The sequence below is a fragment of the Globicephala melas genome, chromosome 9 (genome assembly GCF_963455315.2).
Source record: "Globicephala melas chromosome 9, mGloMel1.2, whole genome shotgun sequence".
Lineage (NCBI taxonomy): Eukaryota > Metazoa > Chordata > Mammalia > Artiodactyla > Delphinidae > Globicephala > Globicephala melas.
Window position 1 is genome coordinate 89,843,025 of NC_083322.1, and position 18,069 is coordinate 89,861,093.

Consider the following 18,069-nt stretch of genomic DNA (forward strand, 5'->3'; position numbering starts at 1 on the left):
TGTCATTTAAGGCCTGTGTTTCTTTGCTGATTTTCTGTCTGGATGATCTGTCCATTATGAAAATGGGGTGTTAAAAGTCCTCCACTATTATTGTGTTAGTGTCGATTTCTCCCTTTATGGCTGTTAGTATTTGCTTTATGTATTGAGGTGCACCTATGTTAGGTGCATATATATTTACAATTGTTATATCTTTTTCTTGGACTGATCCCTTGATCATTATGTAGTGTCCTTCTTTGTCTCTTAAAACAGTCTTTATTTTAAGGTCTATTTTGTCTGATACAAGTATTGCTACCCCAGCTTTCTTTTGATTTCCATTTGTGTGGAATACCTTTTTCCATCCCCTCACTTTCAGTCTGTATGTGTCCCTAGGTCTGAAGTGGGTCTCTTATAGACAGCATATACACAGGTCTTGTTTTTGTATCCATTCAGCAAGCCTGTGTCTTTTGGTTGGAGCATTTAATCCATTTACATTTAAGGTAATTACCGGTATGTATGTTCCTATTGCCATTTTCTTAATTGTTTTGGCTTTGTTTTTCTAGGTGTTTTTTCTTCCCTTTCTCTTTTGTTTTCTTCTCTTGTGGTTTGATGACCATCTTTAGTGTTGTGTTTGGGTTGCTTTTTCTCTTTTGTGTTTGTACGTATTGTAGGTTTTGGGTTTGCTCTGCCCATAAGATTTTGATATAGCTGTCTATATATGTATAAGGTTGTTTTAAGTTACTGGTCTCTTTCTTGCCTAGAGAAGTTCCTTTAGGATTTTTTGGTAAGCTGGTCTGGTTTTGCTGAGTTCTAGCTTTTGTTTGTCTGTAAAGCTTTTGATTTCTCCATCAAATCTGAATGAGAGCCTTGCTGGGTAGAGTATTCTTGGTTGTAGGTTCTTCCCTATCATCACTTTAAATATATCGTGTGACTTTATTCTGGCCTGCAGAGTTTCTGCTGAGAAATCAGCTGATAACCTTATGGGAGTTCCCTTGTATTTGTCATTTTTCCCTTGTTGCTTTTAATATTTTTTCTTTGTGTTTAATTTTTGTCAGTTTGATTACTGTGTGTCTTGGCGTGTTCCTCCTTCAGTTTATTCTGCCTGGGACTCCCTGCGCTTCCTGGACTTGGGTGACTGTTTCCTTTCCCATGTTAGGGAAGTTTTCAGCTATTATCTCTTCAAATATTTTCTCAGGTCCTTTCTGTCTCTCTTCTCCTTTTGGGACCCCTATAATGCGAATGTTGGTGCGTTTAATGATGTCCCAGAGGTCTCTTAGACTGTTTTCATTTCTTTTCATTCCTTTTAATTTATTCTGTTCACACTGTGATTTCCACCATTCTGTCTTCCAGGTCAGTTATCCGTTCTTCTGCCTCACTTATTCTGCTTTTGATTCCTTTTAGTGTATTTTTCATTTCAGTTATTGTTCATCTGTTTGTTCTTTAGTTTTCTAGGTCTTTGTTAAACATTTCTTGCATCTTCTTGATCCTTGCCTCCATTCTTTTTCTGAGATCTTAGATCGTCTTCACTATCATTATTCTGAATTATTTTTCTGGTAGGTTGGCTATCTCCACTTCTCTTCGTTGTTCTTCTGGGATTTCATCTTTTTCCTTCATCTGGGACAAATTCCTCTGCCATCTCCTTTTGACTGACTGTCTGTGATTGCAGTTTCCATTCCATAGGGTGCAGTATTGTGGTTCTTGTTTCTGTTGGCTGCCCTCTGGTGGATGAGGCTGTCTAAGAGGCTGGCAGGCTTCCTGATGGGTGGGGATGTGTTCCTGTCCTGTTGGTTATTTGGCCTGAGGTGACCCAGCACTGAAGCCTACAGGATGTTTGGTGGGGCTGATGGCTGCCTCCGGGAGGGCTCGTGCCGATGGGTACTCCCCAGAACTGTTGCTGCCAGTGTCCTTGTCCCTGCAGTGAGCCACAGCCACCCCCTGCCTCTGCAGGTGACCCTCCAATACTAGCAGGAAGGTCTGGCCCAGTCTCTTATGGAGTCACTGCTTTTTTCCCCTTGGTCCTGGTGTGCATGAGATTTTGTGTGTGCCCTCCAGGAGTGGAGTTTCTCTTTTCCCCAGTTCTGTGGAAGTCCTGTGATCAAACCCCACTGGCCCTCAAAGCCAGATTCTCAGGGGACGAGTCCTCCCGCTCCCAGACTCCCAGGCTGGGAAGCCTGTCATGGGGCTCAGAACTTTCACTCCTGTGGGAGAACTTCTGTGGTATGATTGTTTTCCAGTTGTGGGTCACCCACCAGTGGGTATGGGATTTGATTTTATCTCGATTGTGGCCCTCCTACTGTCTTGTGGCTTCTTCGTCTTTTGATGTAGGGTATCCTTTTTGGTAGGTTCCAGCATTTTTTAGTTGATGGTCATTCAGCAGTTAGTTGTGATTTTGGTGTTTCCATAAGAAGGGGGTGATCTCACGTCCTTCTACTCCACCATCTTGAGCTAATCTCCAGAATCTATTCTTCTTTAGAATCTATTCTTTTCCACCTTTGGCTGTACTCTTATGCTGATTAAGTTCCCAGAGTTTACAGATGGACTGTCTCTGCTATCCAAACTCTGTGATCTAATTTGTTTGATTAGGGAGTTAATTCATCCAAAATCATTTGTTGTTGTCTTGGGCTTCACTTCTTGCTTAATGATATTTCTTCAGTTCACTCCACTTTGAAAATTGTTCTCACAGATGGATAAGAAAAGCAAGAAAAAAGGAATAATAATAGATTTACTTTCTTTTGTTAAACAGTATAATAATATCCCAAGCAGTAATTCTATTTCCTCCATCTCTGCACTTTTGCTTTAGGTTTTTTACAAGCCTTGGGTCATTCCAGATATCTTGCCACAATGTTTTAGGTGTCTGTTACCATATTGAATTAGTTTTTATGTGTCATTTTGAAAATTTAGGCTTATCAGAGAATTTACTGTGTAGTCACACATATCTCTTTACTTCCTCATGAAGTTAGTCATATGACTTCTATTTTTTATTTATACTTCTTGTTCCTTCTTCCATTACAGTTTAATGTAGTTCTTTCAAGAACAGGTTTTGGAATCAGATATAAATTTGAATTTTAGCTTTGCCTCTTCCTTCTTAAATTTATAACCCTCTCTGAACTAGTTGATTCATCATAAAAAGGAGGAAAAGAATAATTGCCTTATAAGATTTTGTTGGGATTTTATAAAGTTAATACTTTTAAGAAACTTAACATAGTGCCTGGCATTTAACAAGCTGTAAATAAATTGTAGATCTTATTGGAGTTTTCCTGTCTCTAAGGATTTTGAAATCAGCTTTCCTAAAGAGTAGGGCACTTGGCTATGGTCATTGTTCCTTACTTTGAATTATAGACTTCGAGATGCTGCTTCTCATCGTTACTACTCTTACTATTTCGATTTAGGTTCAGAAGAGTGATTCCTTTCTTTTAAACACCTTTATTGAGATAAAATTCACATATATAGTTCACCCATTTAAAGTGTACAATTCAGTGATTTTTAGTATATGCACAGTTATGCATCTGTCATCAGTATCTAATTCCAGAACATTTTCATCACCCCAGAAAGAAACCCCGTGACTATTAGTAGTCATTCTATATTCCTCCCTTCTTCCAGCCCTTGGAAATCTAATCTACTTCCTGTGTCTATGGATTTGCCTATCCTGAACATTACATATAAATGGAATTCATGCAGTATGTGGCATTTTGTGTCTGGCTTCTTTCACTTAGCATAATGTTCTCAATGTTCAGGTATACTTCGTTTCTCCTTATGGCCAAATAATATTCCATTCTATGGATATAGCATATTTTTCAAATTAATTGATCAGTTGATGAACAATTGGGTTGTTTCTACTTTGGGGCTAGTATGAATAATGCTGCTGTGAACATTTGTGTAGAAGTTTTTGTGTAGACATCTGTTTTCATTTATTTTGAGTATATACTTAGGAGTAATTCTGTTTTTAACCTTTCAAGGAACTGTACAGCAATTGGGAGATTGGGATTGACATATATACACTAATATGTATAAGGTAGATAATAAGAAACTACTGTATAAAATAAATAATTAAATTAAATTTTTTTTAAAAAAAGGAGTTGGGAGGCTAGGAGGAGGAGCTCTCTCGCCCTACTACTAGTAGTCAGTTGCAGATCTAACAGGAGGAGACATACCTTGCATCTCCAACAGGAAGAAGGTTACTACTGTACTACTGCAGCAGAAGGAAGGAAGGTTCTCCTTGCAATAACCTTGCCAATGGGAGACTGTCATTACTCAGCCAATAAAAAACCCCTACAACTTCCAATTTGCAGGACTCCAGTGGACTTTTTATTTGTAACAGCCTTCCCAACTCCACCTTCTCCTCTATAAGAGAAACATTCATCTTCTTTGTTCTCTGGACTTGCCTGTGGTTCACCATGGATTGTATGCCCCAAATTGCAATTCTTTGATATTCCCGAATAAACCAGTTTTACTGGTTTTTTTAAAAAAAGGAACTGTACAGCAAAGTGAATCAGCTATATATATACATATAGCCCCTCTTTTTCAGATTTCCTTCCAGGTTCGTTTTCTTATTGAGTTTTGAGACTTCTTTATGTAATCTGGATTTAGATTCTTTATTTAAATCCTTTATATGTTTTTTTTTTAATTTTATTTTTGCCTGCGTTGGGTCTTTGCTGCATGCAAGCTTTCTCTAGTTGCAGTGAGCTGGGGCTGCTCTTCATTGTGGTGTGTGGGCTTTTCATTGCTGTGGCTTCTCTTGTTGCAGAGCATGGGCTCTAGGCGTGTGGGCTTCAGTAGCTGTGGCACACGGGCTCAGTAGCTGTAGCTCGCGGGCTCTAGAGCGCAGGCTCAGCAGTTGTGGTGCACGGGCTTAGTTGCTCTGCCACATGTGGGATCTTCGTGGACCAGGGCTTGAACCTGTGTCCCCTGCCTTGGCAGGTGGATTCTTAACCACTGTGCCACCAGGGAAGCCCCCAGTAGATGGTTTGCAAACATTTCTTCACAGCCTGTGGTTTCTCTTTTTGGGTTCATGATACTATCTTTTGAAGAGAAGTTTTTACTTTTGTTGAAGTCTAATTTATCTTTTTTCTTTTATGGATTGTGCGTTTGGTATTGTAGCTAAGAAATCTTTGCCTACTCAAGGTCACAAAGATTCTCTCCTATGTTTCCTTCTAGAAGTTTTATAGCCTTGGGTTTTACATTTAGGTCCATGATTTTGAGTTACCTTTTCATGTATGCTTGTTATTGGATTTTTAGTGTCATTGTATTGCCTCTAGTTAACTCAGCTCTCACCCCAAAAATTCATGAAATTTTAAAAATTAATACATGAACTTAATTTAGTTGGTAAGGTAAACTCTTAAGGTGAATTTTAAATTATGAGATGAATTTAATACAGATTCTTGCAAAGGATATATTCATAGCTTTTCATAGTTTATTTAATGCTGTAAAATTATCTTCATATTGCCAGTTTCATATATAAGTATTCACAAGTTATAACTGATAAAATGTTGTTAAAATATAAAGCCAGCATTTACTTTAAATTATAATTTGAATGAAAATATAAACATTTCTCTGTTGAGAAAATAGAATACGAAATCAGTTTAATATTTTGCAAGCATCAGTAATTAGCAATAAGAGGTTACTTCTTCCCTGTCAAGACCTTCCTTCCCACTGCTGTTCCTCTTTCTGGACCAGTTACCAGCGTATTTCATTCCTTCTCCAAGTCTTTGTGCAAATGGCACTCGCAGTGAGGCCTTCCCCTGGCCACACTGTTTAAAATGACAGTCCCTCTCCTTTCAGTAGTCCTGGTTGTACTTCCTGCTTTATTTTTCTCATAGCTCTTTTACTGTCCTCTGCATGAATTTTACTTATTTGTCTCCCCTGTCGGAATTTAAGGTCCCTGAGGGCAGTGTTTTGTTCACTGACGTATGTCTATCACCTAAAATGGTGCCCTAGCATATAGTACGTGCTCAGTACATGTTGAGTTAGTGAATATTAAGTTATATATGTTTGTCACAGTGTTAATTTTAAACCTCAGAGTTTCTAATAGGAACATATTAACACAAGAAAATATCTTACAATAAACTGTTTAAGATCATTTTTTTAAACATTTGCTATAGAAGCCTTTATTTTTATGATTATTGTTTTTTTATTATGTGCAGGGCTCAGTTTGGCAAAGACTTGGTGCAGACGTGACAGCAGTTGAGTTTTTGGGTCATGTTGGTGGAATTGGAATTGATATGGAGATATCTAAAAACTTTCAGCGCATCCTTCAAAAACAAGGATTTAAATTTAAATTGAATACCAAAGTTACTGGTGCTACTAGGAAGCCAGATGGAAAAATTGATGTTTCGTAAGTATGCTACATTTGTTTTTGTTATGATACCCTTCTGTGCGTTTCTTTAAGAAAAACATTCAGTTTTTAGAATCAGATTCTTCTATAACTTAATACCATTTTACTGTGTAGTATAACTCAGTATTGCTTATCAAGTCAGTCCACTGAAATTCACGATTGCATTGATAGAAAAATGTAGCCAGTGTTCTCATTTGTAATGTACTTTTTCATAGTATACATTCAGAAAACTTTAAACTCTCAACGTTCAGTAAAATTAATTCAGTATTTTTAGACAGATACATGGGGAAATCAGTAATATTACTGATTCAGTTGCTTACTGTGTGCTTGGCATTCTGTTTGTTTAACACTGAAATAACTTGCCTAAGGTCACATAGCTGGTGGGGGCAGAAGCAGTGCTTGAACTTGGATCTGTCGGACTCTAAGACTTAATGTTCTTAAACTGTGTTATACGGCCTGTTGTTGCGAGGTTCTGATGATCGACCTCTAGAGGATATGTACATTTTTCTTTGCCTGACCCTTATGTTTACTTATAATAAAATAAACTTACACTGTTAGAGGTGTCATTGATACTTGAAAATGTCTGGTCTTAAATTTCCAAGTCTATCAGCTATTCATGTAGATGCGTGTTTAACAGTTATACACTGTTCATTATCTAGTATTGAAGCTGCTTCTGGTGGTAAAGCTGAAGTTATCACTTGTGATGTACTCCTGGTTTGCATTGGCCGACGACCGTTTACTAAGAATTTGGGACTAGAGGAGCTTGGAATTGAGCTGGATCCTAGAGGTAGAATTCCAGTAAATACCAGATTCCAAACTAAAATTCCAAAGTAAGTTGGATACTTACTGCATTTTCAATAATTTTAAGCAACCACTATTTTGAAAATACGCTTTTGTCATGCTTAAAAAGTACCTTGGCTTTGGGGAAGAACAGTAAACTTATAACATGTAAAAGCAAAAGTAATTAATTGAATTTTTTCACTACCCAGAGATTAGAACCTGAACTCACAGATATTTGAAGAGCTGTATTTGATTTATTTTCTTGGTGACTTTATAACTAGAAACGTGTATTTTGTTACCCTGGTATAACTGTAGATGAGTGTCTGTGATTTCAGAAGTTGACTGTTTCTTTTGATCTCCGTGTCAGTATCTATGCAATCGGCGATGTGGTTGCTGGTCCAATGCTGGCTCACAAAGCAGAGGATGAAGGCATTATCTGTGTTGAAGGGATGGCTGGTGGCGCTGTGCACATTGACTACAATTGTGTACCATCGGTGATTTACACACACCCTGAAGTTGCTTGGGTTGGCAAATCAGAAGAGCAGTTGAAAGAAGAGGTAATTCAGAGTAGTTTTCCTCTAATGTGTGATTTGAGTTGACACCAGTGGTTGAGAATCCTTTCATTATTGCATTAATGCATTTTAATAACTATGTAGAACATTATAGGTAAGTTTGTATAATTTTTACTTTGTGAGTATCTTAAAGGAGATCATTTGGTTGCCTCTATTCAAAAACTAGTAATTCCAGAGCTCTTACATTTCGCTTTGAAATATATCCAGGTGGGCTGACATTTGTATTTGCTTGTGTTTGTACCCAAACTGTATTTCAGTAACAAGCCTTTTGGTCTTTCCTTCTATATGCTTTGTGAAGAATTGCCTTCTTGGGATTTATTTTCTGAAGAAATGGTAGACGCTTTCACCAAATGGGAATGAATTTTTTGATACCTATGTACGTTCTCATTTTCTGCTTCTCACAGGGTACTGAGTACAAAGTTGGGAAATTCCCATTTGCTGCTAACAGCAGAGCTAAGACAAACGCTGACACAGATGGTATGGTGAAGATACTTGGGCAGAAATCAACAGACAGAGTATTGGGAGCACATATTCTAGGACCAGTGAGTACTGTAAAACCAGAAACCCCACTAGGATTTCTGGAAAGCATTGTTATTTAGTAGATTAATTTAAAACCACCTGGTGTTTACATTCTGCGGTTATTATTTACTAGCCAAAGTTTGAATATGGCTTCTTCATGCATCGTTTCTAGCACTGACATTCTTGCCCATCATATCATCTGCATTCCATGCTGCAACTAAGTTTATCCCTTTAAAACATACACCAGGCCATTTGCCTGCTTAAAACTCTCTAGTGGTCCTTTCTGCTATAGACTTACATGAAAGGCTCCGCTGAATTTGGCCCTGGTTACTTTTCTGACCTCATCTCTTTCCACTCGTCCCCTTTGCTCATTAATTCTCTGTCTTATGGGCCTTCTCTCAATTTCTTCATAGGCTGAGCTTGTTCCCATTTTAAAGCCTTTGTTCTGGAATCCTCTGCCTTCATATCTTTGCATGACTGGCTTATTATTCAGGTCTTAGCTTAGATGTTACCTTCTAAGAGAAGCCTTTCCTGCCACTGCACATGAGGTATGCCCTCCCCTAGGTATCTGGTGCATCAGTAATGATACTAGAACATTTGAGTGCTTCCTCTGTAACAGTTTTTCCTAGATGCATGCATCAGCTTTAGTTTCCATGACCCTGTGAGGTAGGTGGTGGTGTTCCCATTTTTGAGGTGAATAAATGGGCCAAAGCACAGAGTCAGTGAGTGATTAGGGCAGTAAGTGGTAGGAGTTGAATCCTGGCCATCTCGCTTCAGAGCCCAGGCTCTTAACTTCTGAACTGCTTTTTTTTCTGTTAAGGTTTTTCTGACTGGAGGTAATTAACTGTTCTAATCTCTCGTATTAGAAGGTAATTGTTTTTGCCATAGAAACAAAATTACTTCTTGGTTTATTATTTTAAAGGGTGCTGGTGAAATGATAAATGAAGCTGCTCTTGCACTGGAATATGGAGCATCCTGTGAAGATATAGCTAGAGTCTGTCATGCACATCCGGTAACAACATACGCAATTAATGGCTATCTCAAGTTTCTTCTGATTCACAAATACTTGGTTTTTAATTCTAAATTTCTTCCCTTTGCAGACCTTATCAGAAGCTTTTAGAGAAGCAAACCTGGCTGCATCATTTGGGAAATCGATCAACTTTTAAATTAGAAGATTATATTTTTCTGCAATTTCCTGGGAGCTTTTGTAGAGGTAACATTTCTGAACAGGAAATGCTCACAGCTCCAAGAATTTCTAGGACTGAATTATGAAACTTTTGGAAGGTATTTAATAGGTTTGGACAGAATGGAATAATCTCATATCTATATTTTGAATAAATTTAATATTTTATTTCACTGCGTTAATACTGCAGAAAAAAGCTACTTATAGTAGCATCCTGGAAAATTTTCTTCAACCCATATTTTCATGCTGTTTATGAAAGGCTCAACCTCACTGAATGTATGCTAAGTAGCTTTTATCTCGGATACAGGATTTACTTACATGGATGGAGCTGGAGTATGGTATGTGAACAGCTGTGTTTGAAACAAGGTGATCAAGTTATTTTAAACTTGGTTTTCACATTGGAAACAGTCATTAGAATAAGTTAAACATGTATAAACTGAACTGATGTAAATAAAAAATGATGGTCTATCAGGTATTTTAATCCCCAAAGTCTTGGCCGTTAGAGGTAGAATTTGTGTTTAGATTTTTAAGGTTCTAGTGAGGTCTGCAGTCTGAAGTATAGTTATATAGTTGACCAAAGTAAGGCAGTATATATACGAAATTCATATATTAAGTGGAGAAGCAATGTATTCCAGTGGGAAATTAAGATATGGAAATAAACATGTCTTAAATATTCATAGTGGTTATTCTGAGTGGATGTCAAGATGGTCCTAGATTTTTTATGACTACCTCTACCATACATTCTTGTTTATTACTCTTTATTATTGCTTTTATAGGCCTGGATAGATCTTTTTTTCCCACACTGTAGGACAGTATTAAGGTATTTAAAAGGTCATTATCCTTTTATCTGTTCTAGTGATACCTACTAAATGTTTAGCATTTATTTTTAGAGAAACAACATAAGGGAATCTTTAATCTCTTGTCTTTTCTGAAGTGGATTGCCAGTGTATCCTGGCTGGGTAAAATCGACTGTTTCTTTAAAGAGTGCTATAAAATTATATTTATTGATAAATATTTAAAATGGCTGTTTCTTAAAACACTTAAATAACAAAGTGTTGAATACTAAATAGACTTTATTATAACTAAATTTAAGAATCATTTCAGATTCATTCATCGTATTTGATATAGCATAAATTTCTAAAGAAAGTAAATGAAGGAACTGAAATATGCAAACCAGATATTCACTTGATTGCAATTTAAAGGTTATATATCGTCTTAAGGAAAGTTTGGAGAATGTAATTTATGAGCAGAAAGCTGTATGGAATAAGAAATCATCAGTTGATCCATAGATAAAAGGAAAATGTTTTGTAGCCTTCAGGTTTTTATTGATTTACATGTAGGTCACATTTTCCTTCTACTTCACACGTCCAGTGCTCTTGAATTGTATTATGGTCATTATAAATGGATACATTGTAAAGACTGGATTCTGTTACATACCTCTGAAAAATTCAGAATTTTTTAGTGGGCAGTTAACTTGGTTAAACTCCAAACTCTTGTCTTTGTGCGTGCGTGTGTGTGTAGGGGGAGGGCGGGTGGACTGCTGAAATCTCTACGCAGTTGTTTTAGCTTTACCTGGGCTATCTGAAGTTTGTGCCATGCACATAAAGTTCACAGGTCAGCTAGAGATTGGACAAGGGATATGCAGAATTTATACCTCTTTTCTGGGGTTCCTTCCCTCATATTTCAGTTGCTCTTGGTTACCCCAAACTCTGTCCTCTGATTCCTTAACCAGTAAAACTTGGCTTCTCTTCAAGTTGCCACTTGGGACCTCCCCTCAGTGAAAAGCTATTAAAAATGGAAATCTCACGCAAGGCTGTTATTTGAGTGCAACGTGCACCCCCCTCTTCTGCCTACTTCTGGTTGTTGTCCAGTACCTTTACTTTTGAAAAATATATTTTATTCAGAGTTTTCAGTTGTTATCTGTAGGAGTGGTGGTCTGATATGTGTTATTTGCCATTATTGGTAATGAACTCTGCATCTTTTTAAAATCTGAAATCCCAATATTATGTGAAGTGCTAATTTATTTAAACCTCAAACATGTCCTCTACTCTAGGTACAAAGATTCTGATGAGGGAATAGTGAAATGTAATTTAATACAAAGTCCTAGCTATAGAGACACTCACTGTGAGAATGGAAATATATGTGGTTGGGAATGAAGTCCTAGGTATAAGACAAATTTTTAATGTTCGCTTATTGTTATTGAGTTCTGAGTATTCCTTGGCTTGTGAAGGGTGGGGCTATTAGTTGTCCAATTCATTGAGCTGATTGAAATTACTAATTTTAAAGTGCGACTTTTAGTTGTTTAGCTGAAAAGCAATGAGGGGTAGTGAAGGTTTCTACCTCTGCTTAATTGTAAGTAAAATACTTATAATCAAGGGGAAAAAAAAAGACTTAGTTGCCCTGGTAGATGAGGAGGTACAACCACCTTGCTAGTTATTAGAACTCCTATCTAAATAAAAGTGACAACTGTGTGGAACCAGAGGGAAGTTGCCTTATTATTGAGATTACAGCCATTAACGTAACTTTTGTTCAGGCCCAGCTTCAAATGCAGCTGTGTTGTATGTGTGGGTTGTTGTTACATGGTACAGAGTAGCCTTTTCTATAAGAAGAATGTGTGCAAAAACCACTTAAGACCTGGCCTGTTTCCAGCCAACTCAGCTATAAAGTCGACAAAGGCTTGGCAGTTGTATTCCAGCTATATCCTGTGGAGTAACAGTTATCTGATTGTGAAATCAAATAAAATTCAATGTAAAATCTGAGAAATTATAGCATCCTTCTGTACTTTGAGTAGCACTGCTCACTGTGCACAAGCAGTAATATCCCCAAACTTTGGCTTAACTTAATTTAAACGTTCCCCTCAGCAACCCTAGCCCTGTTTTATGTGGCAATACTCGTATTTTTTTTAATTTTATTGGAATATAGTTGATACACAGTGTTGTTAATTTCTTTTGTACAGCAAAGTGACTGAGTTCTACATATATATATATATTCCTTTTTTATACTCTTTTCCATTATGGTTTGTCACAGAATATTGAATATAGTTCCCTGTGCTATACAGTATGACCTTGTTAATCCATCCTGTATATAATAGTTTGCCTCTGCTAATCTCAGACTTCCATTCCTTCCCTCCCATACGCCCCCTCCCCCTTGTAGTTGTAAAGGCAACTACAAGTCTGTTCTCCTTATCTGTGAGTCTGTTTATGTTTCGGCGATAAGTTCGTTTGTGTCATATTTTAGATTCCACGTGTAAGTGGTATCATATGGTACTTGTCTTTCTGATTTATTTCAGTTAGTATGATAATCTTTAGGTCCATCCATGTTGCTACAAATGGCATTATTTCGTTATTATTTATGGCTGAGTAGTATTCCATTGTACATATGTACCACATCTTTATCCATTCATCTGTCAGTGGATGTTTAGGTTGCTTGCATGTCTTGGCGATTATGAATAGTGCTGCTGTGAACATTGAGGTGCATGTATCTTTTCAAATTATAGTTTTGTCTGGGTATATACCCAGGAGTGGGATTGCTGGATCACACGGTAATTCTATTTTTAGTTGTTTGGGGAACCTCCATACCGTTTTCCATAGTGGCTGCACCAGCTTACACTCCCCACCAACAGTGTAAGAGGGTTCCCCTTTCTCCACAGTCTATCCAGAATTTGTTATTTATAAACTTTTTAATGATGGCCATTCTGACTGGTGTGAGGTGGTACCTCATTGTACTTTTGAGTTGCGTTTCTCTAATAATTAGCGATGTTGAGCATCTTTTCATTTGCCCATTGGCTATCTGTATGTCTTCTTTGGAGAAATGTCTATTTGGGTCTTCCCATTTTTCGATTGGGTTGTTTTTTGTCATTGAGTTATATGAGCTGTTTGTATATTTTGGAAATTAAGCCCTTGTCAGTCACATGGTTTGCAAGTATTTTCTCCTGTTCTGTACCTTGTCTTTTCATTTTGTTTATGGTTTCCTTTGCTGTGCAAAAGCTTGTAAGTTTGATTGGGTCCATTTGTTTATTTTTGTTTTTATTTGTATTGGCTTGGGAGACTGACCTAAGAAAACATTGGTACGATTTATGTCAGAGAACGTTTTGCCTCTGATCTCTTCTAGGAGTTTTATGGCCTTAAGCTATTTTGAGTTTATTTTTGTGCATAGTGTGAGGGCGTGTTCTAACTTCATTGATTTTTTTTCTTCAGGATTGCTTTGGCAATTCTGGGCCTTTTATGGTTCCACATAAACTTTAGGAGTATTTGTTCTAGGATCACACTAAATCTGTAGATTGCTTTGGGTAGTATTGCCATTTTAACAATATTCTTACAGTCCAAGAGCATGGGATATCTTTCCATTTCTTTGAATCATCTTTAATTTCCTTTATTAATGTTTTGTAGTTCTCAGCATATGTCTTTTCACTTCCTTGGTGAGGTTTATTCCTAGGTGGGTTTTTTGTGGTTTTTTTTTTTTTTTTGATGATTTTATAAGGATAGTTTGTTTACATTCCTTTTCTGATATTTCATTGTTAGTGTAAAGAAATACAACTGATTTCTATATGTTAATCTTGTATCTGCCTACTTTACTGAATTCATTTATCAGTTCTACTAGTTTTTGTGTGAAGTCTTTAGGGTTTTCTGTTGGGTTGGCCAAAACGTTCATTTGGGTTTTTCTGTAAGATCTTACGGAAAACCTGAACAAACATTTTGGCCAACCCAATATATATAGTATCATGTCACCTGCATATAAAACAATTTTACCTCTTCCCTACCAATTTGGATACCTTTTATTTTTTTCTTGTCCAATTGATGTGGCTAGGATTTCAATACTATGTTGAAGAAAATTGGTGAGAGTGGGCATCTTGTCTTCTTCCAGATTTCAGTCGGAAACCTTTCAGCTTTTCACAGTTGAGTATTATATTGGCTGTGGGTTTGTCATCAATAGCTTTTATTATGTTGAGATATGTTCCCTCTGTGCCCAGTTTTATAAGGGTTTTTTAATCATGAATGGATGTTGAATTTTATGAAGTGCTTTTTCTGAACCTATTGAATGATCATGTGGTTTTTGACCTTTCTTTTGTTGATGTGGTGTCACACTGATTGATTTGCATATGTTTAACCATCCTTGTGACCCTGTGATGAATCCAACTTGGTTGTGTTGTATGACCTTTTTGTGTGTTGTTGGATTTGGTTTGCTAATATTTGGTTGAGGATTTTGATGTCATAATCAAAGATACTGGCCTGTAACTTTATTTTTTGGTAGTTTCTTTGGTTTTGGTATCAGGGTGATGGTGGCTTCATAGAAAGTCTTTAAGAGTGTTCCTTCCTCTTCAGTCTTTTTGGAAGTGTTTGAGAAGGATCAGTATAAGTTCTTCTTTGTATGTTTGGTAGAATTTCCCAGTGAAGCCATCTGCTCCTGGACTTTTGTTTGTAGGGAGGTTTTTTTTTAAAATTACAGATTCTACTTCGTTTCCAGTGATTGGTCTTTTTTTTTGGTGTATGTTGACTTACAGTGTTGTTAGTTTCTGCTGTACAGCAAAGTGAATCAGTTACACATATATCCACTCTATTTTAGATTCTTTTCCCACATAGGTCATTACAGAGTTATAGGTAGAGTTCCCTGTGCTATACAGTAGGTCCTTATTAGTTATCTATCTCATATATAGTAATGTGTATATGTCAATCCCAGTCTCCCAATTTATCCTCCCCCCTAGTAACCATAAATTTGTTTTTTATATCTGTGACTCTGTTTCTGTTTTGTAGATAAGTTCATTTGTACCTTTTTTTTTAGATTCCCCATATAAGTGATATCATATGATATTTTTCTCTAACTTACTTCCCTCAGTATGTCAATCTCTAGGTCCATCCATGTTGCTGCAGATATTATTATTTCATTTTTTTATGGCTGAGTAATATTCCATTGTATGTATGTACCACATCTTCTTTATCCATTCCTCTGTCAGTGGGCATTTAGGTTGCTTCCATGCTCTGCAGTGCACACTGGGGTGCATATATCTTTTCTAAGTATGGTTTTGTCCTCTATTCCTTCTTGATTCAGTTTTGGTGGGCTGTTTCTAGAAGTTGTCCATTTCTCTAGGTTGTCAAATTTGTTGGCATATAATTGTTCATAGTATTCTCTTATGGTTTTTTGTGGTATCAGTTGTGATTTCTCCTCTTTCATTTCTTATTATTTCTTGTGTCTTGTCTTCTTGGTGAGCCTGGCCAGAGGTTTGTCAATTTTGTTTAATTACCCTTTCCAAGAACCTGCTCTTGGTTTTATTTTTTTTTTCTTTTAATCTCTATTTCCTTCCTGGTCTTTATTATCTCCTTCCTTCTGCTGACTTTGGTGGTTCTTCTCTTCCTAATTGTTTTAGGTGGTGGGTTGAGTTTTGTTTCTTAGATAGAAAGACCTGGGTTGCTATGATCCCTGTAAGAACTGCCTTTGGTGCATCCCATAGATTTTGTATGGTTGTTTTCTCATTGTCATTTGCCATGAGGTATTTTTCAATTTCTTCTTTGATTTTATTGTTGACCCATTGGTTTGTCAGTAGCAAGGTGCTTAATCTCCCTGTAATTTTTTTTTCTGTGGTTGATTTCGAGTTTCATGCCATTGTGGTCAGAAAAGATACTTGAAATAATTTCTGTACTCTTAAATTTGTTGAGGCTTGTTTTGTGCCCTAGTACGTGGTCAATCATAGAGAATGTTCCATGTGCACTTGAATGTGTAGTTTGCTTTTTGGGGGGATGTAATGTCCTGAAGATATCAATTAAGTCTAACTGTTCTCTTGTTAGGTGGCAATACTTTAAAGTCACAATGCCCTAAAAGTTGCTTTTGTTGTTCTCTTGCCTAGAGCAAGGAATACTTAGAGGAGTTTTTGGAGATTGGAGCAACTGAGCAGTCGGAAATGGTGAACGTAGCTCAGGCTACTGCCTTCCTCTTTAATCTCCACCTGGGAATCCAACTGGGAGGTGATTTTAGGGGTGGATTTGTAGAGGATATTGACCCAAACAGATGACTGATATTTGTTTATAGACATAAGAAAAATTAGCATCTCTATGAAGGCAATCAGCTTGCTTTTAAATCCATCTTTACAGTGAAAATAAATTCTTTGTTAAAGGGATTCATGAATGCTTAAATCAGGAAAAGTAACAATGAGTTTAAGAATTATTCCGAATATATCTTTATATAAAAGCACTGTACTTTATTTAGCTCCATACAAAAAATGTGATTAAAAACATTAAGAGTCAGTTTTTACCATGTAGTGATTTTGCTTTGGTCACAACACCGTAGCCATCTTTTCCTTATAGCCCCTCCTCCTCTGTTACAAGCAGGTGCTGTAAACAGCCACTTTCTGGCTTATATCTTTTAGGAGTGAACGGACTTCTCCTTCCAGTCTTACTAATTCTTGAGCTTTGTCTTCTAGATATTTTTGATTGTCCTCATATTTTCTTTCTAAATCTGTGGGAGATGAAAAGGTCTGAGCAGTTACACTACTATGATGATCTCAAAATCAAATACTGATCCTTTTTGCCTATAAGGCTCTATTTAAGTACCTAAGACAGAATGAATAGATGTTTACCATTTAAATAAACTAAAAAATCATGAGTCTTAAGTGAAAGAAAAAAAAATCTATACCTTTCAGGAGTTGCAGCTTGCTGTTTGCTTGAGCCAAAAGTGTTTTTGCTTCGTTTTGTAGCAGTTCAGCTTTCCTTCTGGCATCAGCTGACTCTTCAGTTTTTTGGGCAATTATATTTTCCACTTTCTTGTACTTTTCATCAAGTTCACCGTCCAGAGTCTGCAGTTCCACATTTCAGCACAAAGAGGTAATAGCATCAGCAGTTATATTTAAGACTGGTAAACGGTGGCAAGCTTGGATGAGATTAACTTGCATGGCAAGCAGTCTGAATTAAAGGCCATGACCAAGGGTACTCAGGCTTCAAGCTCCCCAGTAGTAAATAACTGAAAACATTAACTTGAAACAGTGGAATTAGATACAACGTTTGACATGCGTTTTTTAAATCAAAGATCTTAAAGACATGTTGTGGTAGGTCTTTGCAGATTAGTACTTTTCTACGGAGATGTCGTAGGAGAATGCATGGAGGGAGAGTTTGAGAAATAGGGTTTCTCAGAGGTAGGTTTGCCGAGATCCAAATTTAGAGATCAAAAGAAGCCAAAAAAAAAAAAATGGTAAGACCATCTTGATTGTGACTAATTTAGGGTTGATAGAGACTTGCTATCAGGAAAATCAGAGGGAAAAGGCAGACTTAAAAAGGAAGGGAGGGCAAGATTATAGCACAAGTGGGTTTGTAAAGATGGTTGTGAGGAATTTCATGTCAAGGGGTTTTCTTATTTCTAGTGAAATTTAATATTGATGCAAAGTGTTCTATAAGAAGACTACTTGGGAGATTTACGCTCTCAGACCTGTAGGAACCAAGACCAGAATGAAAAAAGACAGATGGGGCAGTAAACTTACTGTTCTCTTCCCCAAACCACAGGTGTAGGGAAGTCACCTGTATGTAATGCCTAAAAGCTAGTCGCTTCTAGGAAAATCTCGACTTCATGTCAGTTTATAGCACCCTACTATTCGTTTCAACACTGCTCTGAAAAGTTTCTTTAAATATTTGCTTACAGAAATTTAGAAATTAAATGTGTCTCAGTAATTAGTTGGCTTGTAGTGAGAAATTTAAGCTTGAGACTTTCCTCTGCAAAATATAGTATCG

At 36.9% G+C, this 18,069-nt stretch overlaps 2 protein-coding genes across 3 annotated transcripts in view; one reads left to right on the forward strand and one right to left on the reverse strand.

Moving 5' to 3' along the window:
* The window catches only part of DLD (dihydrolipoamide dehydrogenase), a 54,411-nt gene that overhangs the window by 21,167 nt on the left and 15,175 nt on the right, over positions 1 to 18,069 (forward strand). The window contains exons 9-14 of one of the 2 annotated variants that reach the window (XM_030871142.2): positions 6,117 to 6,307; positions 6,967 to 7,137; positions 7,455 to 7,644; positions 8,064 to 8,201; positions 9,101 to 9,190; positions 9,279 to 9,391. In XM_030871142.2, coding sequence (XP_030727002.1) covers positions 6,117 to 6,307; positions 6,967 to 7,137; positions 7,455 to 7,644; positions 8,064 to 8,201; positions 9,101 to 9,190; positions 9,279 to 9,344 — 846 coding nt within the window. In that variant the 3' untranslated portion in view covers positions 9,345 to 9,391. Of the gene's footprint in view, positions 1 to 6,116; positions 6,308 to 6,966; positions 7,138 to 7,454; positions 7,645 to 8,063; positions 8,202 to 9,100; positions 9,191 to 9,278; positions 10,798 to 18,069 lie in introns of those variants that run through there. The other variant, XM_060304817.2, reaches the window with a different exon arrangement.
* The window catches only part of LAMB1 (laminin subunit beta 1), a 73,689-nt gene continuing 72,145 nt past the window's right edge, over positions 16,526 to 18,069 (reverse strand). Inside the window, exons 33-34 of the mRNA XM_030871138.2 lie at positions 16,985 to 17,144; positions 16,526 to 16,807 (exon numbers count right to left, since the gene is read on the reverse strand). Coding sequence (XP_030726998.2) covers positions 16,671 to 16,807; positions 16,985 to 17,144 — 297 coding nt within the window. The 3' untranslated portion in view covers positions 16,526 to 16,670. The remainder of the gene's footprint in view (positions 16,808 to 16,984; positions 17,145 to 18,069) is intronic.